Source organism: Dunckerocampus dactyliophorus, chromosome 9 (assembly GCF_027744805.1).
Source record: "Dunckerocampus dactyliophorus isolate RoL2022-P2 chromosome 9, RoL_Ddac_1.1, whole genome shotgun sequence".
NCBI lineage: Eukaryota > Metazoa > Chordata > Actinopteri > Syngnathiformes > Syngnathidae > Dunckerocampus > Dunckerocampus dactyliophorus.
The window spans coordinates 4734021-4757668 of record NC_072827.1 but is presented as its reverse complement, the minus strand read 5'-3'; the positions used below and the strand labels follow the sequence as shown (position 1 = coordinate 4757668).

Here is a 23648-nt window from a genome sequence, read left to right as displayed (position 1 = left end):
AGTGTTCATCCATTCAGAGGTGGACTTGCTGGTGTGTTTTGGATCATTGTCCTGCTGCAGAACCCAAGTTGCTTTCAGCCTGAGGTCACCAACAGATGGTCAGACATTCTCCTTCAGCAGAATTCATGCTTCCATTTATCACAGCAAGTCTTCCAGGTCCTGAAGACCCTCACACTACCGCCACCATATTTAACTGCTGCTATGATGTTTTTCTGAAATGCGGCTTTACTTTCACGCCAGATGTAATGGGACACACACCTTCCAAAAAGTTCAACTTTTGTCTGGTCAGACCACAGAGCATTTCCCCAAAGGTCTTGGGGATCATCAAGATGTTTTCTGGCAAAATTACGACAAGCCTTAATGTTGTTTTAGTTCAGAAATGGTGTTGGTCTTGGAACTCTGCCATGCAGGCCATTTTTGCCCAGTGTCTTTCTTAACTGAGGTAAGTGAGGCCTGCAGTTCTTTGGATGTTGTTGTTGTGTGTTTTGTGACCTCTCGGATGAGTCGTCGCTGCACTCTCGGTGTTGGCCGGCGACTCCTGGATATGTTCACCATTGTTTTTTGTTTTCACTGTGTGTGGATAATGGCTCTCACTGTGGTTGGCTGGAGTCCCAAAGCTTCAGAGATGGCTTTATAACATTTTCCATACTGATAGATCTCAATTAATCGGAGTTATGTTTTAACAGGGGAGGCACATCACTCTTTCACACAGGGCCCATGTAGGTTTGGATTTTTTTTCTCCCTGAATAAGTTTCATTTAAAAACTGCAGTTTGTGTTCAGTTGTGATGCCATTGACTAACACTTCAATTAGTTTGATATTCTGAAATGTGCAAATAAATAAATCAGGAAGGGGGAAAACACCATGTATGTACAAAGTAATGGCGGTGTGCGTGACCGATTTGCTGATTTCATACTCATACAGAGCACGTCACGGAGGACCAATCAAATAAAACCACACCACTATCTTCCAGGAAGTTGTTCACACTTGTGCTATCGAGGCAGCATGGACGAGAAGAGGCAATGTGACGCTGACGCCTCCATCCGTCTCGCTGCATTTCGTGGTGAAAGTGCAGTGATCCCTTGGGAGGCGGGGCTTGAATAAATTTGCTCCATAAAGCCCAGAAGCACGTCCCGCCCTCGCCCTGGCACTGACTCTGCAACCAAAAGCCAACATGAACCCAACTCTGCTCGCCGCCTTCACCTTCCTGCTGCCGTTCAGCGCTGAGGCCCAGGAGCCCACCTGTCAAGTTGTCTGGTAGCACACTTATGTTGACTGTTGCTTTTTTGTTTGGTTCTTGTGTCTAACGCCTTTTTTTGCCCAGCAGGATGTTCAGGGTGAACTGTGTGCAACCTTTCAACGCGCTCATCGGCCAGGCGGCGGCCTGGAGCAGCCAGACCTGCAGGGACAGCCTGCAGGAGACGTGCATGTACCGGGTAAAAACGGCATATTCAATCCTCGCCACAACACACCCGGATTATGTCCAACCGATGCATGCATCCTAGGGCTGCTTTAAGTGGCGGTCGTATCGCTTCATCATTCAGTGGGCCCGCCTTTCACTCTTAGGTACACCATCTAGGGAGCACATTCTGTAAGTCTAGTCAAATAAGTCAATTCAATGACCACAATATGATTTCATTCAATAATGTCATCATGGACAACTTCATAAATGATTCCATTTTGTAATTCATGTGGACCAAAAAAAATATGTCAAAGATGCCAATTTGTGCAAAATATGAAAAATATGTTGAAAAAAATAATGCATGGGGAATATGGATATTTAATACGTACTTGTTAAATTCAGTATATATTGTCAAAGCCCAGTTGACACTATTTGGTCCTTTATTCCTACCTTTTTTTGAAACAAAAAAACCCACTTCTACTTACTTAAGCCCTGCAATGGAATTATTTAGAATATTGCAACTAAAGGTCACAATCTTAAGGTGTAACATGTGTTTCAGCAACTAAATTTACCCTGTGTAGAAAATTATATCATTCTGTGCACTCTGTAAATAATTATAATACCAAAAATGTAACTATACAGAAATAGTAATAAATATAAACAGTTCATCAACATTCAAAGTATAACAATACTTAAAAAATACAAAGTTGATCACAGTATGCAAATGTATTTCTGTCTGCAAGATTAAAAATACAAAATAATAAACACATTTAGTTACAGTTAGTGATACGTGACAATGTGCTCCAAGGGAGTGCAAGAAAGTTGTTGTGTGACAAGTTGTGTTGTTGTGTTGTTTAGTTTGTGAAGTACTCGCCCTCCGTCCTCCAGATGACGCACACGTCGCCCAACACCAACAAAACCAACCAAATCACCTTCCAGTTCAGCCCACCGTCCTCCCCAAAGTTCTGCAAAGTAAAGGTGTGTGTGTCTTTTAGTCTAACATTCAAATGATTAGGTACACTAGCACAATGTCATCTCTGATGAGGGCTGTAGATGCTGTTCCTAATGTTTTGGCTACCTTGTGGACGTACATGAAAACCCTCCATCCTTGTGTCCTTCCCTGGCAGGCGTCTAGCAGCTCCTCAGTCAACACCACCGCCAGCAGCCCCAACGACTACTGCCTCCTCTACAACCTGATGAACGGTGAGTGATGCGTTCAAGGACCCGCAGCAATTCACTTGAGTTTCTGATGCTCTTTCCTCACCATACAGCCAGCGGGATGACCAAGGCGACCGGCTTCAAGGAGATCTGCTTCGGCCAAATGTGCCCCTCCAAGGAAACGGCCACGTGCCTCTAAGACGGATGGGCTCGCTGAGATGCCAACCACGTCGTCTGCTTCTTCCTGTTTATGCGCTATTGTCATTAAAGCTGTCAGCAATACTCACTGCTGCATTTTTTGTAGCGTTTGTCACCGTTAAGAACACCGCATCGGCGCTGGGGGCATGTTACACTTTCTGGATGACAAACATAGCGTAATGTTGTCATTCATGAATCACATCATTCCAGGTACGTCTTCAGAATTTTTACTTTTAAAAACTATACTGGCTATTTGTGGAGAAAATGATTGGGCCACTTGCATGCACTTCACCAAAAAAACGTTTATTTCACAAAATACAACTCCAAAAGCATGAACGTACAAATGCAATATACAAGCAAGTCTTCTCCCGGTGCAAAGCGTATTGCTGGGGTGTCCAAGGTGCGCCCCGGGGTCCATTTCGGGCCCATGGCACATTCTAAAAAATTGACTATAACAAGAATACTACAAAACAGCAAAAATGAAAAAATCTGCAGTCATTCTACAAGAATAAAGCCAAAATATTCTAATAAGAAGTTGCGAACTAACACGAAAAAGCCAATATTTTATGACAATAACATCCTAATATTAAAAGGAAAAATAACATACTTTTGGTCGCTTTAATTTGAATATTAAAAACATTTTTTTTAAGTCGTGATATTATGAGAACAAACAAAATGGAAAAATCGGCTGTAATTTTCCAAGAATGAGGTCATAATATTAATAGAAAAAAGTTCTAATCCAACAGTAAAAGTTGTACGGGAATAACGTTATTACATTATGAAGAAAAATAACATCATTTTAAGTTGTAATATTATGAAAAATAAACAAAACAAAGTTGTCATTTTTGGAAAACTTTACATGAAAAAAAGTTGAAATTGTTGGAAAATGAAAAACAAAAAAAACAAAAACAATTTTCCGAGAATAAAGTCATAATTTTAAGAGAAAAAAGTAATAATCCAACCAGAAAACGTCTTACGAGAATAACGCTACATTATGAAGAAAAATAACTAGCTTTTTTTTTGCCAACATCCGATATGCCAATATTGTCCAACCTTCAATTTCCGATTACGATATCAAACGATACCGATATGTGTAACGTCACATATCTCCTGTGGTGGAATTAACACATATCTGTTGTGAAGCTAATGGTTACACCATCAGCAATTAGCTTCTCGACGTGGCTGTAAACAACACTGTACAACAGTAAGCAAACATCTGAGAAATACTCGCAACTGGGCATGGCAAAGCGTGGCTCGAGGAACTCCACGTTTGGTGAATCCAGCGGCGGTGCATTTTCTGCCAACGACAAACTCCTAGACCAGTGGTCTCAAACTCGCGGCCCGCGGGCCATTTGCGGCCCGCCAAGTCAGATTTTGCGGCCCGTGACTTGACAGGAAAGACTACTGTAAATGCGGCCCGCAAGCTCTAAGTTAAGCCAATGATGCTCACAGGGTGAAAGCATAACCTACCACGGAACTAAGAGTCACATGGCGAAATGGGGGTCACGAAACAGAACACTGCCTACAATCGTGGTGCTAACGCACACACACGAAATGACAGCACATCATGTAACAGGTAAGTAAATACTAGGGGTGGAACGGTACACTAATATGTCATTTTGGTTCGGTTCAGTTTCTTGAAGTGGGTCATTTTCGGCACAAAAAAAGGCAGAAAAAATGTCTTAAAGTGCTTTTATTTTAAAAAATGCAAACACATTTTTTTAAATAAATAAAAGCGACCCATTAGACTTAGTGAAATGTAATGGACAGTTAGTTAAATCTGTCCGTTGCACGTGAAGTCCAACCATCTGTCCATCCATCCATTTTCTATACCGCTTATCCTCAATAGGGTAGCTGGGGCATGCTGGAGCCCATCCCAGCTGACTTGGGGCGACAGGCGGGGTACACCCTGGACTGGTCGCCAGCCAATGGCAGGGCACATTTAGACAGACAACCATTCACACTCTCATTCATACCTATGGACAATTAATTAGCTTTTTCATAAAGTGCTGGTATAACTTTCTGGCTAAAGTGAGGACGTGATGGTATTTTGTAGCGAGGTACAAGAACTGTAATCATGTACAGTCATGGAAAAAATGATTAGACCAGCCTTGTTTCCTCAGTTTATTGATCCATTGTAATGCCTGGTACAACTAAAGGTACATTTGTTTGGACAAATATGATGATAACAAATATAACTCATAAGAGTTTAATTTAAGAGCTGATATCTAGCAACTTCCATGCTTTTCTTGATAATAACCAAATTGCTAACATGAATAGCTACAGCATTGTACTGCCAAAAAATCAAACGGTTATGAGCTATTTTTTGTTGTTATTGTTATATTTGTCCAAACAAAGGTACCTGTAGTTGTATCAGGCATTAAAATGAAAATGAAACTGGAGAAACGAGGGTGGTCTAATCATTTGTTCCATGACTGTCCTTAAAGCCAGCGCTCTCAACAACTGAACGTGGTCGTAATCTCGTGGCTATACAAACTCCAATACCACGTGTTACTGCTTTGGCCCGGTCAGATTTGTTTGCTAGAGGTTGTTTATATGCCGACGTTATCGGTGTTAGCACTAAGCTAACTAAGGTATTCTTTCTTGTAGCTGTAACGTTCACTGCCGAATGATGCCGCTTTAAGTGAGCTAACATGTTGGACGTGTTTCCTGCAGCATACGCGATATCGTTATAGATATGATCGTTATCGTGAGCCTTATTCCCAATACTTGCTGAGGCCCAGCCTCACCCAGACTACCTCCAGTGGCCCCCGGGTAAACTGAGTTTGAGACCCCCCCGCTAAAGGCAAAGGCTGGATGCAGGCTTCAACGGCGGTGCACGCACACCGGGTTGAGGAGGTGTGCTCCGGCGGCAAGCCTCTCGTGAGCGCTAGTTGATTACACAGTAAATGCATGACGAAAGAAACGCTTCATCGCTTTCTCATCCCTTCTGTCAACCCTCCCATTTTGCCCTTCTTTTCCTTCGCTAGGCTTGTCACCATAATGGATAAAACGATGAATCGAACAATAGAAAAGAGCGAGGTCAATAATTTGGACGCCTCCATAAATTGACATGTGCATATTGTTCCATTTCCTCATCTCTCTGTGCAACACAGGCTGGATGACAAGAGTGTCAGGGGAACTTGCCCCCAACCTGTGAATTAACAAAATGACCCAGACTGGAAGGCTTGAGATTTTCTTGCGCAAGGAGAGAGAATCCGTGCCACACTCTCCTGCTTCTTTTTATTGACATAGATGGGCATGGTAACACATAGATGGACGTGGTAAGTTAAGTTTCGATATTAGTCACAGGTAGTTCCGGGAGTGGACCGTTGAGGAAGCGGCTGCTTAGCGCGTGACTGCGGAATGTGCTTTTTGTCCTTGAATTGCCTGGAGCTGTCCTGTCCTGACAGCCTTGGTCATGCCTCGCAGACCAGGTGCTTCTTTATCTCAACCGTTTTCTCTCAGTCCACTCACAGTACTTTTCCACTTCTCCAGAATAAACAGATAATCACAGGATGTTTGGATGATTGATCCCCTTCAGATAATAAAATAGAGTATGTACATACGTTGGTATTTGATATCGTAAGAGAATCTTTAACAAAGAGGCTCCTCTCTCTCTCTCTGCATGTGTGCGTGCACATTGGTTCTATAGTGGCATGAACGGAGAGAGTGAACCTCCTGTCGGCTACTCAGCGTCTTTGTCCCAGTACATGGAGGCGGGGCCTGTGTAGTGAATGGCTACACCGAGTACTAGCAGTTAGCGTTGAGCAAGCAGACGCAAATACGAATAAAGGCACAAGAGCGATAGTTTCTAAGCCAAATGCCACGGTTCCAGTGTGGATGCGCAGTACAGCTTTCGTCCAGACAGTCGATGCTTACTGAGGCGTTTGACGGGCGGAGCAAATATTAAACAAAACAGCGCAAAATCACAGTGTCGCTCGCTACATTGCAAAAGAAATGCAACCTTTCAATACGGTTGAAAAGCCAACATTTGGGGAAATGTTTGACAGACAGTACAAATTGCCTGGAAGAACGTACACGCACATGTCACAAACAGCAATAAAACTGCGTAAAAGAAGACATGTTGAAGGGCATATCAGCAACATTGCATATTGCGCCACAACTCAGCGGTGGTCCAGCACAAACATGATCCGCTACATTGATTGGACAATACACTACATAACTGTGTGTGTGTGTGTGTGTGTGTGTGTGTCTAGGTTTTATTGGAGTGTTTTGTTTTTGTTTCTTAACAGAGACAGGTTGAGTCTGTACAGGCGCATGCACTACACGTACTAAAGTACACTATACTTGAGCACCATCTAGGGGTTCAAATGTGACATGACACTTAATAAAAAATTAATGAAAACATTTACAAAAAAATGGTCTAAAAAAAGTCGATATTATCATTTCTCTACGATAATTTGTAGTACAATTATCAACCAGCTAAATATTTTAGCATTACAGGCTATCTGTCACCGTCCCATTCAAATAACTTTTTCCAACAAGGGCCACACAGAGAAAAATGAAAGGATGCAGCTTTGCTATTTTGTGCAGTTATGCTAAGAAGTTCGATACATTTCAAGAAAACAGTGCATCTCAGCGGTGTGATATCGGTGAAAAAGCAAATTACTACAATCAAATTCACTCTTTGCTCTTTTCCCCCCCATTCCTGCTGCTGTTGCCTCATAATCTTCATACATTTTCTTCTTATAATATGACTTCATTCTCATATTTTGACTTTATTCCCATATTATAACTTTTTCCCCAAACTAATTTTCCAAAAATGACTGACATGAATTTGACAATGAATTTATATTTTCTTTTTTAGTTTGTCATAATATCATGACTTTTAAAAAGTAACATTTTTCTTTAATATTTCAACTCTATGCTACTAAAATGGCATTTTCCCTCCTAATATTGCAAGTTATTGTCATAAAATTGCGACTTTCATCTCTGAGTATTTTCACTTTATTCTGAAAACATTACTGCTGTTTTTACATTTCTGTTGTCGCTTTTTAACTTTACTTTTTTTTTTAAATTTCAACTAATTTAACTATTTAAACTTTCCTTTTGTAAATGTTATTCTTGTAATTACGTCATTGCCCTCATATTTTGACTTTCTTCTTACATTACAACATTACATCTTTTTCTGCAACCAAATTTTCCACAAATTACAACTGAGTTCATTGTTTTGTTTGGTTCTCATAATATTACGACTTTAATATTGCAACCTTTTGCTGCTAAAATGATGTCATTTTATTCTCATCATATTATGACCTTTTCTCATTATACTCCAACTTTTGTCTCTTAATATTTTGACTTTATTCTTGTAAAATTACTGTTGCTTTTTCCATTTTTGTTGTTGTTGTGGGGTTTTTTTTAAAGTTTTCTTGTTAAATTAGACATTTATAATGTGGCGTGGGCCAATAAAAACCGCAGCGGGCTGCACTTTGGACACCCGTGTGTTAGTTATTAAAGGGCATCTTTATATACTGCTTAAAAAAATGAAAGGAACGCTTGGAAAACACATCAGATCTAAACTGGGGGAAAATGATCTTGAATATCTTTCCTGATAATAAGTGGGTGATGTATTAGTAACAAAATGATGCCACATCATTTGATAGAAATGAAAATGATCACCCTATAGAGGGGGAAATCAAAGACACCCCAAAAATGAAAGTGAAAAAATGATGCAGCACACTGGTCCATTTTGCTAAAATGTCATTGTAGCAACTCAAAATGATTCTCAGTAGTTTGTGTGGCCCCCACGTGCTTGTACGCGTGCCTGACAACGTCGGGGCATGCTCCTAATGAGACTACGGATGGTGTCCTGGGGGATCTCCTCCCAGATCTGGACCAGGGCATCAATGAGCTCCTGGACATCCTCCAGGAACTACCTGCATACACTAGCCACATGAGGTCGGGCATTGTCGTGGACCAGGAGGAACCCAGGTCCCACTGCACCAGCGTAGGTTCTGACAATGGGTCCAAGGATTTCATCCCGATACCTAATAGCAGTCAGGGTGCCGTTATCTAACCTGTAGAGGTCTGTGCGTCCTTCCAGGGATATGCCTCCCCAGACCATCACTGACCCACCACCAAAGCGGTCATGCTGAATGATGTTGCGGGCAGCATAACGTTCTCCACGGCATCTCCAGACCCTTTCACGTCTGTCACATGTGCTCAGGTTGAACTTGCTCTCATCAGTGAAGAGCACAGGGCACCAGTGGTGTAGTTGCCAATTCTGGTGGTCTATGGCAAATGCCAATGGAGCTCTACGGTGCTGGGCAGTGAGCACAGGGCCCACTACAGGACGTCAGGCCCTCAGGCCACCCTCATGGAGCCTGTTTCTGATTGGTGGTCAGAAACATTCACACCAGTGGCCTGCTGGAGGTCATTTTGTAGGGCTCTGGCAGTGCTCATCCTGTTCCTCCTTGCACAAAGGAGCAGATACCGATCCTGCTGAGGGTTGAAGGACCTTCTATGGCCCTGTCCAGCTCTCCTGGAATCTCCTCCATGCGTCCAGGTACCGCAGTGATGCCCTGGTCCAGGTTCCTTTAATTATTTTGAGCAGTGTATATATACACACACACACACATATATATATATATATATATATATATATATATATATATATATATATATATATATGTCAAGCTTGAGCGGGAGGGGAAGGACATGGAAAAAAACATTGTGAGAAACGTGACTTCAAAAATTTCAGCTGAGAAGCGCCGACCCAACGAGATTCAGTACTGCAGTGTTCCCTCGCTACATCACGGTTCACCTTTCGCCGACTTGCTGTTTCCAAAATGTTCTGCACCGTCAAAGGTACCTGCGGTCGGACCCAAAAGGCAGAAGAGGAAGCAGTTGCGGCTGCAGGGTGCTATTATGAAAGGAGGAAGGAAGGAGGAAAGTACGACGAGAGGAACAATATGTTTTGACAATAATACAAAAACGCTACAGTAGAGCAGAACGGCGCCAGGATGATGAAGAGGCACGACCAGAAGAGTGAAATACGTGTGAGTCACTATTAATAATTTCTTGTGTCCAACCTAGTAGGTTGATCATTAAAATTCAAACAAAGGTTTGGACTTTGAGAGTGTTTAAACAAGAGAGAAATGCAGGAAAATGTTCATGTCTGTCTGAGAAAAGTGTATCAAGTGTATGGTGAGGTGTTTTACAGCCTTAAAACATGTAGAATCATTGAAAAAAAAATAAAGTTGGCTACTTTGCGGATTTCACTTACTGCAGGTTATTTTGGGAACCTATCCCCCGCGATAAACCAGGGAACACTGAATACCAAAAAGTATATAAATACTGTCGTGTGGAATCGCTTCAGCTTGTGTACCTAATGTTGCGACCCGTCCTTCTTTCCTGCCATGCTGCCGGGTGTCCTCACTGGACGACCACAGGGGGACATGCGGCGGACGTGTTCCTCCTCAGGTTCAGGCCAGCAAGAGGCGACAAGGCGGGCAAGACCTCGTAGCCCAGGAGCTGGCGGGTGACGGACTCCCAGGTCGAACCCATCTCAAGCCGGCTGCAGACGCAGGGGTACTGGCGGTCGGCCCAGCGGACCCAGTCCACCGCATTCTTGACGATCTGCCAGCGGGCCGGCCTGCTTCTGCCGCCAAAATTTTTTTTGAGGGCTGTTTACATTTCCAGAACCAGGAGCCCGAGGGTGTGAAGACCCTTACCTGATCGGAGGTTCCTCGAAAGCGAACAGCGTACGCAGCAGCTGGCCTTCCGGCAGCTTCTCCAACCTCATCAGCTGCAGGACCACAAGAGTCGCCAGCAGCCTCAGGATGTCAGCGTGGGCTTTCACGCCTGCACAAGACAAGACGTGAGCTCACTGCACTGCTCCCTGAAGCAGGTGCGGCCTACAAGGATGGAAGACCATCTCACCGAGAGAGCGGATGCCTTTGCTTGTGAGGAACTCATTGGCAAGGACGTCGAGGTCGACGTCAATGCACCTGCCCAGCTCTGCGGTCAGCTCCCAGTAGCCGTCCTGCAAGACAGCGATATCAACATTGCACCACCGGAACGGTTAATGTTCTTTCGCTACATATACCCTACCTGGACACTTCTTTAGGTACACGTGCTGAATCTAACAACATCCAATATTAAAGATGCAGCAACGATTCTGCCTTTACAAAGATAATAAGAGAGTGGTTTCATCCATCCTACGTCGCTTAACTAGCTAGCAGTGTCGTAGCAGCCTTTCTCATGCTATTGCGCAAGACATGCCCAACATATAGACTGGCACTCCCCTCGCGTAATCAGCACTTTATGTTCCGCATGAGAGATTGGCCTTTAGTTTTGCTTTTCCTTAAGTTTTTGCCTCGCTGCCTGTTTTGTGCTCTTATTTTGGTTTGCGGTTTCCTGTTTGGCACGATGTGCAGCTGCTTTGCGGTCGCTGGAAAGAGCGTGCAGAGGTACCCGTTCCTCATTTGTCGTCAGTATGGGTGCTCTGATCAGGGTTTTCTGCTGCCGATTCCAATACTAATCATCCATGAGTGACATCGGCCGATACCAATGACATGGATTACAGTAATCGCTCGTTTATTGCGGATTGGTTCCAGACCTGACCGTGATAAGTGAATTTCCACAATTCCATTGTTAGAAATGGAATATTCAGAGTTATGACATAGAAAACCTGTTAACCACCTTCTAAATACACTTTAACATTATTAGAGCCCTCTAGACATGACATAACACCACTAAAGTTACCTTTACATTCCTATTACCCAATATAGTTGATATAATCAGAGAAAATAAGCCATTAAAGACAGTTCTCCTTGTAGGGGAGCAGAATTGTTGGTGGACAGGAAGTGATGTCGGGGGTTATGAGTTGAGTTTTAGCTTGTTGTGCGCTATAGCGGCAACAGTAACCTGTGTTATTATTCTGAGTATTATTATTGTGCCAGTTGTGAGATCATTTAAACCTGTGCAATCATAGCCAAGGTTTTTACTTACGAAAAGGAAGCTAGAGGCTTAATAATAACTGATAGAATATATCCACGACCCACAGAACAAAGCTGTGCTCGTAATGTCTTACGCTTGTTTTTAATATTTTACTTTTTATACGGCAGAGTGTCATTACAGCTTTAGTTCATCAGGAAGTGACGGGGAGTGACGGTGGGCGTCCCGAGCACGAGAGCTAGGCTCAGTGCTAGCTGTGAGTTTGGAGAGAGTTGGGAAGTGTGTTTATGTTGGCGTGGATGTAAAGTCCTGCAGTGTTCTCCGCTGTTAATAAAGCCATTAAAGTGCATCGGCGACGTGAGTCTCTCCTTCCCCACAACAAGCGGCATTACAGTATTGACCAGTGCACACCAGGAAATAAACGGTGTCATTTCTTACAGGCATTGCCGGGACAGCTATGTAGTGGGGCTTGTTTAACCTTTGCCTTGTGGGCAAGCAGGAAGGAGAGACGATGCTGAGAGATGTTTGTGTGTTCTGAGCTGCTGTCTGGTGGCCGCGTTCAATAAACAAAGTTGGCAGAAGCAACAGGAGAAGTTTCCTTCTTTGCGTATGTTTTTTTTTTTTTATTGTAGCGTCGCTGGGAGCACGTCCTGTTCCCAGCCTACTTTGCGGTAATGTTTTGGTGCAAATGGTCTTAAAGTTACATGTTTGACCAGGAAATAGCAAGCTCAAAAGAAGACGGCTTTTTTATGTGGAACAACTGACAGTTTGTGTGGATCTTGTGAATGATTGTGACTGAGCTAGGACTCAGTAATTAAAGTCTACACACGACGGCTTCATTGATTGAAAAACAAAACTTTTTCGTGCATGAAGCTTCTACTTGAGTTGGTAATTTGGCCGCTATATGCGGTCAGATATTGACCAAGGGAGACAAAATGGGTGGCCGCTGGCCGCGTTGGACAGGTGACTGCTATACACAGGGTCTATAACATGTAAATTTGCTGGGGGGGGATTTTTCAGTGGCTGCTATAGGCAGGTGGCCGTTCAATAAAGTTGGCCGCTAAGACAGGTTTGACTGTATTTATATTTTAGTTAATGTAACAATTTTTACACCTGAAAATGCTTCACTTGGGCAAAAAATGCGTATGATTTACTTAAATATGCACATTGTTTTTACTAATAATAGGCGAGTTCCACATCTGGCAGCGCAGTCGTGTAGATTTAGTGGGTATTTCACATGGCTATGCAGCTGTCTAAGTAACTAATGTGTAAGCAGATAGCGCCATACAAGTACATTTCCCACATGTTGACGTGAATATCATAACCTAATAAGTCGTAATAGCTTGTAGGTGTCAACACATACAGTCGTATGCAAAAGTTTGGAAACCCCTGAGAATTTCCGTCATGTTTATTAATAAAACATTCATTAATAAGACATATCACATAACTGATGGACAGAGTGAAAATGGTGGAGAAATTTGGCCTCTGTCATTTTGTTGACTTGAACTGTACCGATACTACGTGTTGCTACGTGTTAAAATTATACTAAATGACAAAATACACAAACATAGAAGGTGGTTGATTGTTGTGATCGGCACTGATCGGCATATGCCTACAGTATCACACACTTTGCCATGGAAATTGGCTGATACTGATGGATGGCATCCCTAGCAAACTGGAATTGATTTAGGAGTTAGGAACAGAAGTGGCGTATAACCCAAGGATCTTCTGTGTAAGCACTGACTGGCACTGTAGTTCATGTAAAACAGGCAATCAGGGTTTTTGATTAGTTTAGACAGTGCTAAAATAGTACATTATTTAACGGCTCGTTGCTGTACTGGCATTGGTGTCTGTGATATTTTACTTAGTATCGTATCGTTAAAAAAATGTGCCAATGTGCAGAAGGTGTCTTACTGAAATCTGCATCTCGAAGATCTTTGTCCATTTCAACAGATTCTGGCCACCTGCTGACACCCCTTTCCTGCAAACACATGATAGCAACATGTGATTAACATGTGACGTTCCACACACGCGCCTTACACTGCATCGGACATTTTAATCATTAACATGCGCCTCTTTCACAGAGATCCTGCAAAACAGTTGCACCAAAGCCGTTAGAGAAGTCGGACTTTTATCCGCCTTTGCCTTTTAACGCAGAACCCAGTGAAACGGGTGACTTCTGCAACTTTCCCACGTCGTCCCACCATCGGGTTGGTACCTGACGCCAGCGGCCGGAGTGACGCTTACCATACTTGCTTGCCAGCGACAATTGCTTCTAACACAACAGGATGGAAGGCACGAGTATCTGGTGTTCAGACTTCATATCCCAGTCCCACCACGGTCATTGTCTATCTTTTTGGGACACGCTTAACATATTTGCATGAAGCAGCGTCTCTCAATTATTTTCTCTCAGAATTATTGTATTTGTACAAACCACTGTATGATGAGGTGCTGGCACCAGGTTTCATGCATGCCGAAAGACACTAACAGATCTGCCAACTAGTTACGTGCGGATCGATACTGAAATGTCAGTACCTCCGATACCGCACCTTTACGCTCTAAAATTGATTATCTCGTGAAAATACGGATACTTTGACACTTCAGTCATTTGAGGTCATGTATATCATTAAGAAGAACACGGTGGAAAGCAACTAAATGACTGGCATATTGTCTCAATGACACGCATCTGGTGGGAACTGCCAGTCTCAATCTGTTGAAACGATGGCCGATCGTAAACGGAGGCATGTGTGAATTAGTTTTCATTCTTATAGTACTGTAGTTGAATAATTAATGTGTGTCCTGCCCCCTCCTGGCATTCATGTTGAGTCTGACCCCTGGCGTGGCCCAGCAACAGTCTTCGAGCAGCCGCGGTGTGCTGCCATGTTCTCATGCCAGAATAGCGGACGGACGTAAATGACTCTTCTTCAGACATTTGCTCAACATTACTGAGGATACCACGACATCTATTGGTCACATTTGATATTACAATTTACTGCATGAAACTCCCGACATCTCTCCACGTGTTCTCTATGATGAGCGTGCTGCTCGGAAGCACACGGACGTGAGCACATATTAGCCACATCAGTGTATAAGCCGCAGGGTTGAAAGCATGAGAAAAAAGTAGTGGCTTATAAACCGCAAATTACAGTAATCAATTAATGACTACATTCTATTATTAGTTTTCAATGATGATTGGCAAGTAAGTCAGGCGTCTTCCTTTAATACTTGGAATCTAATGTCACACCTCATGGAAGAATCCCTCAGTGTCATCGTTTATAATTTCACTGGTTGCTTTAGCTTCATACTTTGCGCTTTACTTTGTTCTTATATAGTTTGTGCCACGTAGAAATATGCAGCTTTACAAATTATCATTGCCAGCAATATTTAATGGAATTGTTATTTGTGGATTTATTAAGAATAACCTCTTTTATTTGTTGATAGCAATGTTATTTTAGTTGACTGTGACCAGAAATGGCTATTTTGTTTTGACTAAATGTTTGAAATAAATATGGCACTTTTTCTGTAACTTACATTGCATGTTTCAGTATTTAGCTTATTGCTGGGTTGCACGTGACATCACATGTGGTTGCAGTAGTTTGACAGCCTCGTCATCGATACGCCCGTCACTATTTTGTGGCTTTACAGGATCGATGTGGGTGACAGATGTATCTATCAAGCCTTTAAATAACTTTTTGACGGCTTTACATAGGAATGATGTGGGTGACAGGTGTATCTATCAAGGCTTTACGTGACTTTAAGTGTATAGGAGTGATGCAGGTGACTGACTAGTGTTTTAATCGTGACGATAAATGACGTTTATGTCACGTCTGAATGAAAAGAAGGTCTTCTTGCAGGCTGCGATAAGAGTGGAAGGCAGGTGGACGCCGGAGGAAGCAGCGGAGGAGCAACGAAGACCTGAGGACCGACCGGTAAGACCTGATGAATATTGCCTACAAGGTATACCGTTAGAAAAGCAAAAAGGCAATTTTTTACTAAGTATTTGTTGAAATGGCTGGACAATATATTTTTATAGGGAAGGAATGGTATGGGTGACATTGACGTTTGATCATTTTAACGAAGTGGATCTTATAGTTCATCGTATCGACGACCACAGCAGTATTCATTCCTCTTTTTACACTTCTATGACACTTCTAAATCAGATATGAACGCTTTTAGCTCCATAAGAACTCCCGAGTCCTTAAAAAGTTTTTCAGTTTTCCTGTTCATCAAGCTTTAAGGTTATTGCATTGAAAAGGACAAGCATGACATTTAAAAAGTCATCACAGCAATAAGTAGGTGCATTCAGCTATATGGAGGACCAAATGGCACAAAATGAATAAAATAAATGTGTCATTAATCAATTAAATCAATAAATAAATCATTCAATAATTAATTTAATGTAAAACAATATATTTATTTGGCTATTTATTTATGTAATGATTGAATTATTTCACTATTTAATGATTACACGTACTTGATGAATTATTCTGTGGCAACCACCCATCAAATTCTGTGGGCGGGGCTAACTCCAATCAAGCCCAATGATTGGCGTTAGGGTGACGTCATCTATGTCTGAGTCCGCTTGTTTCGGTCTATTAAATAAATGACACAAATAGTGAATTAATGACACATTGAATGAATTATTGAAAGCTCAATTTATTGATTTGATGAACGACACTTTTAATGATGTCATTCGGTCCCATGTGGTCCTCCATACAGCTTTTCACGTCACATTTCTTCACTGAGCTGTCAGTGTGTGACGCCATTATGGTTTGGTCACTTTCAATGTGAAGGACATGGTTGGCGATGAGAATGATTGGATGTAATAACGTGTGACATTTAAGCTGCAGGCGTCGAGTGGATTCATCCCTCCTGGGTCGGAGTAAGCTTGACAGAATGCCTCTAAAGCAGGGGGGTCCGAAGCTTTTCCACCGGGGGCCACATCCTGAAGAATGAAAGGATAGTTAGAGTGGTCGTGTGATGATGTTTGGGATGAGGTCAAAAAGCCTAATAGAACTTTTTCCTCAACCTATTTTGACAAAAATGGCAATTCTATTCTCATAATAATACACCTTTTAAAAATAACACGTTTTCTTTCATATTTCAGTTACTAAAATTACATGATTTGACTTTATTCTTGTAAAAAAAAGTTCTTGTTGGAATACAACTTTTTTCCAACATTACAAAATTGTAAAAGCCTTTTTCCCGTGACTTAATTTTTTTACTTTCCTATAAAATACTGCTGATTTTTCCATTTTCATTTTATATTTTTAGTTGAGCTGCGAGCCAATAAAACAGCTACGGGCCGCACTTTGGACACCCCCACTCTAAAGAGTATTTGTGTTGCAGCGTTCTTTTATTGACGGAGCATTGAAGTGTTTGATAAGTTATTGTGTGCTATGATCAAGCCTCAGCCTATCAACACTCCCTCTTGACGACAAACATTCTCACCAACTCCTGGACTCCTTCCTGGTCGAGGTAACGTCAAACTTTACTGCAAATCTTTCAAAATGCGTGTCTGATGACGTCGTGTCTTTCAGTAGAACGCTGCATGTGCGCCACGATGGGGACGCCTGGAGGGGCGTTCTTTCTCCTCCTCGTGCTGATCGCCGCAAGGATTTCAGGTGTCATGATCAATACGTCCTTTCATGCTGGATGCGTACACCAGCAGTTATTGAAATGGAACACTATCCACACTGTTATATACCAACTGGCAACACTCTTATTTACACCCGCTGACTACCTTTTCAAGGTGGCGCCAATGTTGCTACTCACACTGGCCAAATAATTGTAACTAGAAATACTTGTGGCGTAGCTGTTAGTTAGCAAAGAAGAGTTACAGTATGATCAATGTCATGATGCAGCAATGTCATATTAGTGAAGGTGACTGTCATGTATTTCCATATGTTGGCATATTACACACAGAACAGTTAAAATTGGATCCTCCACTCATCAGTCTCCTCGATTGTGGCGCTGACAAAATCCAAGTGGGCGTGGATTCAGCTAAGATGAGACTAATTGGTCGTGACCCACTCAATGGCAACCTGATTGACAGCACGTGTTCCCAGGCCAGGGAGAAAGATGGTGTGGTGTGGTACGAAGTTGGCACTCAGGAAGGTGCCTGTAGAAACACACTGAAGGTAACATTAATATTGCAGCTCTAACTTTATTCCCATAATATTTTGACCTTAACTTATCGCAACCTAATTTTCCAAAAATTATCAGTTTATTCATTGTCTTGTTTCAAAGTATTTTGTAGGGCAATGCTACACAAATGTCATTTGATTTGTTAGCAATATTATGAGATTATTCTTGTAAAATGCTCGGAATTATGACTTTATGATATTTTGACTTTATTTTTGTACACTTTTTCCATAACCTAATTTTCCAATTAATACATGTTTCTTGTCTTGTCATTCATATTTTTTTAAAGTTTATTTTGTAAACTCTTGCAAAAATATTTTGATTTTGTAAACTGTTTTTCCATTTCTGCTGCTGTTTTTTTATTTCCTAAATATTTATGTTCTTCTCGTACTCATGACTACTCCCATAATGTTTTGATTTTGCAACATAACTTTTTCCACAACCTAATTTTCCAGAAATTCTGTTTCTCACTAAAAAAGTAGAAAATTGCAACTTTTTTCTCATTTTTTGGACTTTGTAAAAATGCTATTTTTCATGTTTGTTGTTTTCTTGTTAAGTTTAAAATGTGCAGAGGGCTGCAAAGACAAGCGTATATTTGAATGAAATGTTTTCATTTGTTTTTCAGACCAACGGCACACATGTCACCTACTCCAACACTTTATTCATCTACCCAGCAAACAGTTCTTCCGTTCTGCCAGCGAGTCTTCCTTTCTCATGCGAGTATCCCCTGAAGACAGACGCCAGACTAAATGTGGTCATCAGACCGACCGTGGTGTGAGTTGTCATGAATGAATGGAGATGAAATGATACAGGTTTCAGCCATGTTATGTCAGTATGGTGTAATTAGGGATGGAACGGTACAGTCAAACCACCTTACGGATCGACAGTTTTACCATATTTTTCTGTGTGGGCGCATGCGTGGGGGCGTGTGCGGGCCGGAGAAAAGCCCTGGTAATGTCCCAACACTTGACCTCAATGTGAATTATGTAAAGCAGGGATGCAGGGCCCACTTTGATATTTGTGTATATTTTTTACATTTTGTTTTGAAATGTTATTTCTACAATGAAAGCAGCGTGCTGCCATTGTTCAGCAGAGATGAGAAGGCTGCACATTAGTAACAGAGCAGCTTTACTAAAAATAAAATAATCATCACCCTGTTCACTCTTACTGTGCACCGTGTCCAAAGTGTGGCCCAGGGGCAGCCCGTTCCTAACACGAAGCTTGTATATAGCGTACAGTCCAATAAATGTACACAGCAAAGTGGCCCCCACATCCATTTTTGCATTTCTGTGTGAAGGACCAAAGAAGAGGTTGTCCAGCCCCAGGTCCCCGATGAGCCACCAAGCCAATCCGGAGCTGCAGAGGGGGTGCCACCACGCAGGCCAGTAACAGCGTTACATTTCCTCAGAACGTTAGAGCATTGCTCCACAAGCAGGCCCATAATAATTAGTATGAGCCGTAATAAAATGAACTTGCTTTATGAGTATGTGTGTCTTTTACTGACAGGGTGGACAATGTCTTTGTTGGCTCGGGTGCCAAACTGGGAACCTCCATGGTCCTGTTCAAGAACTCCTTCAAGAACTCCTTCGATGCAAAGACTTACGCAGCAGGTACGGTGGTCCTTCCGGTGGGCTCAGCGTTATATGTGGGGGTCTCTGTGAGAGATCCCCGCTTGGCGGTTGTTTTGGAGGACTGCTTCGCTTCTCACTCATCAGACACAAAGAGTCCTGGCCAACATCACCTCATCCAAAACAAGTACGTCTTTGCTTAGTTGGGGTGAATATGGAGACCAGATGCAGAATACTGATGATCAACTTTTTTATTAGAAGCCCCACTAACCGCCAGCAAGTGTTAGTGGTTGAGAGCGGCGTATCCCACCAGGCTCGTTTCTCCGCCCTGCTCTTCCTTCTTCAGGGAAAACACCAAGATGTTTACCTCCACTGCAGCCTCAGCCTGTGTGACAGAAAGACCACCTCTTGCAGTCCCAAGTTGGATCCGTCACTCAGTAACCTTAATTGTGGCTCTGACAAAATCCAAGTGGGTGTGGATTTAACTAGCATAAGACCCACTGGTTATAGTGCTCTGACTGGCAACCTGGCAGACGGCAAGTGTTCCTGGACCAGGGACAAACATGGTGTCGTGTGGTACGACGCTGACGCTCAGACGGGTGCCTGTGGAAACACACTGGCGGTAAAAAGCAGCACACGCACGTAGACATTTATTTTGAAGACCTACACCTTGGAATCATGTGGATGAAATCTGTTTTTCAGATCAACAGCACACATGTCATCTACTCCAACGCCTTATTCATCTATCCAGACAGCTGTACTTCCTTCTTTCTGCCCCTGGTTCTTCCTTTCTCATGCGCGTATCCCCTGGACACACCCACAAGACTGAAGGCACCCATCAGACTGAACCTGCCGTGAGTTGTCATGAATAAATAGGACATTGATACAATTAGCTATGGTTTGGAATGATTCTAGTAAACTAGAAACTTTATGAATGGCCTGGGGTTGTATCTGACAGGTTGCTGTATTGTGTATTTACTACTAAAGTGTTATTTAACATGGCATTTGTATATGTTGACTATTTTGATACTGAAAGGAGTTCTGTGGAATTTTTGTGTGAAGGCCCAGCAAAGAGGTTGATCACAACCAGGTCCCTGATGATCCATCAAGCCAATCCGGAGCTGTGAATGAGGACCCACCAAGCAGGCAAGTATAAGGCTTACATTTACACAGAATGTTAGCGCATTGGTCCATAATAACACGCATGAGGCAGAATAAGATGCGCTTCGCATGCAGCCACATAATAATGAGAGGAGAACTCGTGTCTTTTACTGACAGGATGGAAGGTGTCTTTGTTGGCTCGGGTGCCAAACTGAAAATCTCCATGGTCCTGTTCAAGAAATCAGACTATGCAGAGCCTTATGCGGCAGGCGCGGTGGTCCTTCCAGTGGGTTCACCATTATACGTGGAGGTCTCTGTGGACAAGAAAGATCCCAGCTTGGCGGTTGTTTTGGAGGAATGCTTCGCTTCTCACTCATCAGACCCTGACCATCTTGAACGAAACCTTCTCATCCAAAACAAGTACGTCTTTGCTTAGCATGGGTGAATACGGAAACAAAATGCAAAACACTGATAAATGCTGTTTTTCTTAGATGTCCCACCGACCGCCAGCGAGTGTCTGTGGTTATGAGCGGCTCATCCCTCAAGGCTCGTTTCATTACCTCGTTCATCCTTGTTGGAGAATCTGGAGATGTTTACCTCCACTGCAGCCTCAGCCTGTGTGACAGCATGACTTCTTCTTGCATTCCGGTGAGTCGCATACAGTTAGTTACAGTTGTGTTGTTGTTGAAGAACCTAGTTGGAATGTTATGTTGTTCCACATGTAGTCCTGCTCCGGCAGAGCCCGACGTCATGTCTTAAGTCTTCTCCACTAAAGCCACTAACCATTGGACCAATCACTTGTAAGTGTTTTTTCATGAAGTTATCATGCTGCATTTTAACGTAATGTGGAAATAATGACCATGTTTTCCCTTCCTCTTTATTTCCAGGGGAGAAATCATCTGAGTGACATCCATGGCATTGGACTTTGAGTTTGATAGTCTACATGTAAATGTCAGAAAAGTGTGATTGAAAAATCAGCATTTTAGGTCCCAAGTGTTCAATGATGCTTGTATTTAATGACAAAGAACCCAAAATAGCAGAAATACTTTGAGCACTGTAAATAACGTACAATTGAAATGTTTCACCGCTGAAGTACACGATTGACTTTTGGAATTTGTTAATGTTCTGGCTTTTTGGGTTGTTTTTGTTCTTTGTTTGGGTTGAAATAAGCTATGGAGTATATGGATGGATTTTTTGAGTGTATTCTATTGATTTTGTTGCATATTGATTGGATGACCTGCCCAGGGACTTGAGAAGGAAAGAAGCTGCATGCAGTTGGATCTGGTGTAATGCATGTCTTTAAGAATGTGCTCATGTCCCTGTTCAATGAACAATAAAGTGAATTGTTGCAGAGTCTCCAGGTGAGCGGTTCCTAAAATTCTGTTTACACTTACAGCTCCCTGCATAATCATTGGCACCCCTGGTTAATTTGTTTAGCTTCAAATCATATTTTCTAAAAAATAGGACCAAACAGAAAATTGTATTTAAGTATTTTTAGAAAATAAAAAAAACCCAGACTAAATAAATTTTCTACAGAGCAGAGCCTCTGTTTCTTTGAGACAGACCAAACAACCATCAGGTGTTTGGGAGGCATGCATGGAAAAACCTTTTCCGTTCGGTCCAGAGACCAAGATAGCTTTTTGGCAGCAAACACAAGCGAACGCAAAAGAGTGCAGAAAAGCACCTCATGCCCCCTGAAGTATGGGGAAGGATCGGTGATGCTGTGGGCCTGTTTCTCTTCCAAAGGCCTGAAAGAAAATCTGGTGGCCTCTGCCCAGAGCTGAAGATGGTCGTCACTGGGTCTTTCAGCAAGATAATGACCCTAAACATGTGGCCAAATCCACACAAATGGTTCACCAGACACAGAATCAGCCATCATACTGCCATGTGTTGGCATCATGACGTCACAATCCTGCCAGCAGGAGACTAAAAACCCAACCAGTGGGTACAAAAGGAAAATGATAGAGCACCCCTCAGACCCACTGTCAGCAGCATTAACTCTAACTTACAATATTGCTAAGTATTGGGCCAACAAACAGCCCTGGTGGGCAAAACACATCACGTCCAAAACTCAATGGACTTGTCAAGAAAAGCAGACACTAAACTATTCCAACCCAGCATGCAGTGGAAACTGTGAGGCAACGTTTACACTTGAACACACCCTCCAAGATAGATCCGCTCTCCACCCAGAACAAATATGTCATTTGCTGGAACTTTTTTCAATTCATTGACAAAGCACCAAGTCACTGGTACAGATACAGTATGTGGATGACACATGGGCCAAAATTAGAAGCGAAGAGGTGCCAGCCTTCACCGAGCATATTAACTCTGTGGACAAACACATTCTGGACTGTGAAGAACACCGTGTCGGTGTTTACAGAAACCCCACACACGCTGACCAATACCTACTTTTTGATTCACACCACCCACTGGAACACAAACTGGGAGTTATCAGAACCCTCCAACACAGAGTTGCTAATGTTCCCACCAGCCCACAGGCCAAAGAGAAAGAGCATAAGCACCTGAGGGATGCGCTCAAAACCTGTGGTTACCCCAGCTGGTCGTTTGCGTTCCAGAAAGAACAAAAGCAAGGTGGATGAGGAAGAAAAGAGTAGCAGACGCACTAACATTGTCATCCTGGGAAACTGAGATTTCTGACAAACAACATACCAGTACACTTCAAACCTGCTGACACTTTGAGACATCAGAGGTTGGTCCACCCCAAAGACAGGACACCCCATACCCACAAGAACAATCTGGTGTCTGCTGTCCATTGCAGTGAGGAATGCATTGATTTCTACACTGGGGAAACCAAGCAGTCACTGAGCAGACGCATGGCAGAACACAGACAGGCTAACTCTTCAGGTCAAGACTCTGCAGTCTACCTGCATCTTAAAGAGACAGAGCACTCTTGTGAGGACAAAAATGTACACATTCTGGGAAGAGGCCCCTCTCCATCGTATCCTAACTTTCATCTTTTGACACCACGAAAGGGCCAAGCAACCATTCTGGACCCGCCTCCTCCTTTAGAGGAGAAATAGATTGGATCTTGTACCATGCTCTCAGACTACAGCTGTCTGACTGGTGTGTGTCCCACCTAGTCGTTGAGCATGAACTAGACTAGAGCTGTCCTATCTAGTCTGACCGGTGTGTGTC

The 23648-nt window shown here is 42.7% G+C and overlaps 3 protein-coding genes and 1 long non-coding RNA gene across 6 annotated transcripts; 2 read left to right on the top strand and 2 right to left on the bottom strand.

Moving 5' to 3' along the window:
- Window positions 1-1653: 1653 nt before the first annotated feature.
- Window positions 1654-3406, bottom strand: LOC129187776 (uncharacterized). Its single transcript, XR_008572465.1, has 3 exons — window positions 2666-3406; window positions 2480-2594; window positions 1654-2366 (listed from the first exon to the last, which is right to left on the bottom strand). It is a non-coding gene; the product is annotated as an uncharacterized LOC129187776 (long non-coding RNA).
- A 5949-nt stretch (window positions 3407-9355) lies between these two features.
- Window positions 9356-13725, bottom strand: LOC129187770 (protein mono-ADP-ribosyltransferase PARP4-like). 3 transcript variants are annotated; one of them, XM_054787454.1, is made up of 5 exons: window positions 13594-13724; window positions 10663-10765; window positions 10455-10584; window positions 10109-10381; window positions 9356-9643 (listed from the first exon to the last, which is right to left on the bottom strand). In XM_054787454.1, exons 1-4 carry the CDS (start codon window positions 13681-13683, stop codon window positions 10156-10158), a joined length of 549 nt encoding a protein of 182 aa, XP_054643429.1. In that variant the 5' UTR covers window positions 13684-13724; the 3' UTR covers window positions 9356-9643; window positions 10109-10155. The 3 variants fall into 3 exon arrangements, with proteins under 3 accessions (XP_054643429.1, XP_054643430.1, XP_054643428.1); XM_054787455.1 differs by having other exon boundaries at window positions 9362-10378; window positions 13594-13725; XM_054787453.1 differs by having other exon boundaries at window positions 9364-10381.
- Window positions 13726-15548: 1823 nt separating this feature from the next.
- On the top strand, window positions 15549-20037 carry LOC129187273 (uromodulin-like). The gene is made up of 8 exons (XM_054786306.1): window positions 15549-15608; window positions 16954-17157; window positions 17220-17303; window positions 17605-17819; window positions 18449-18597; window positions 19121-19204; window positions 19330-19578; window positions 19650-20037. Exons 3-8 carry the CDS (start codon window positions 17231-17233, stop codon window positions 20035-20037), a joined length of 1158 nt encoding a protein of 385 aa, XP_054642281.1. The 5' UTR covers window positions 15549-15608; window positions 16954-17157; window positions 17220-17230.
- Window positions 20038-20080: 43 nt separating this feature from the next.
- LOC129187773 (pancreatic secretory granule membrane major glycoprotein GP2-like) lies at window positions 20081-21840 on the top strand. The gene is made up of 6 exons (XM_054787460.1): window positions 20081-20245; window positions 20454-20537; window positions 20670-20912; window positions 20984-21140; window positions 21218-21292; window positions 21380-21840. The coding sequence occupies exons 3-5, from the start codon at window positions 20671-20673 to the stop codon at window positions 21263-21265; spliced, it is 447 nt and encodes a 148-aa protein (XP_054643435.1). The 5' UTR covers window positions 20081-20245; window positions 20454-20537; window position 20670; the 3' UTR covers window positions 21266-21292; window positions 21380-21840.
- The last annotated feature ends 1808 nt before the right edge of the window (window positions 21841-23648 follow it).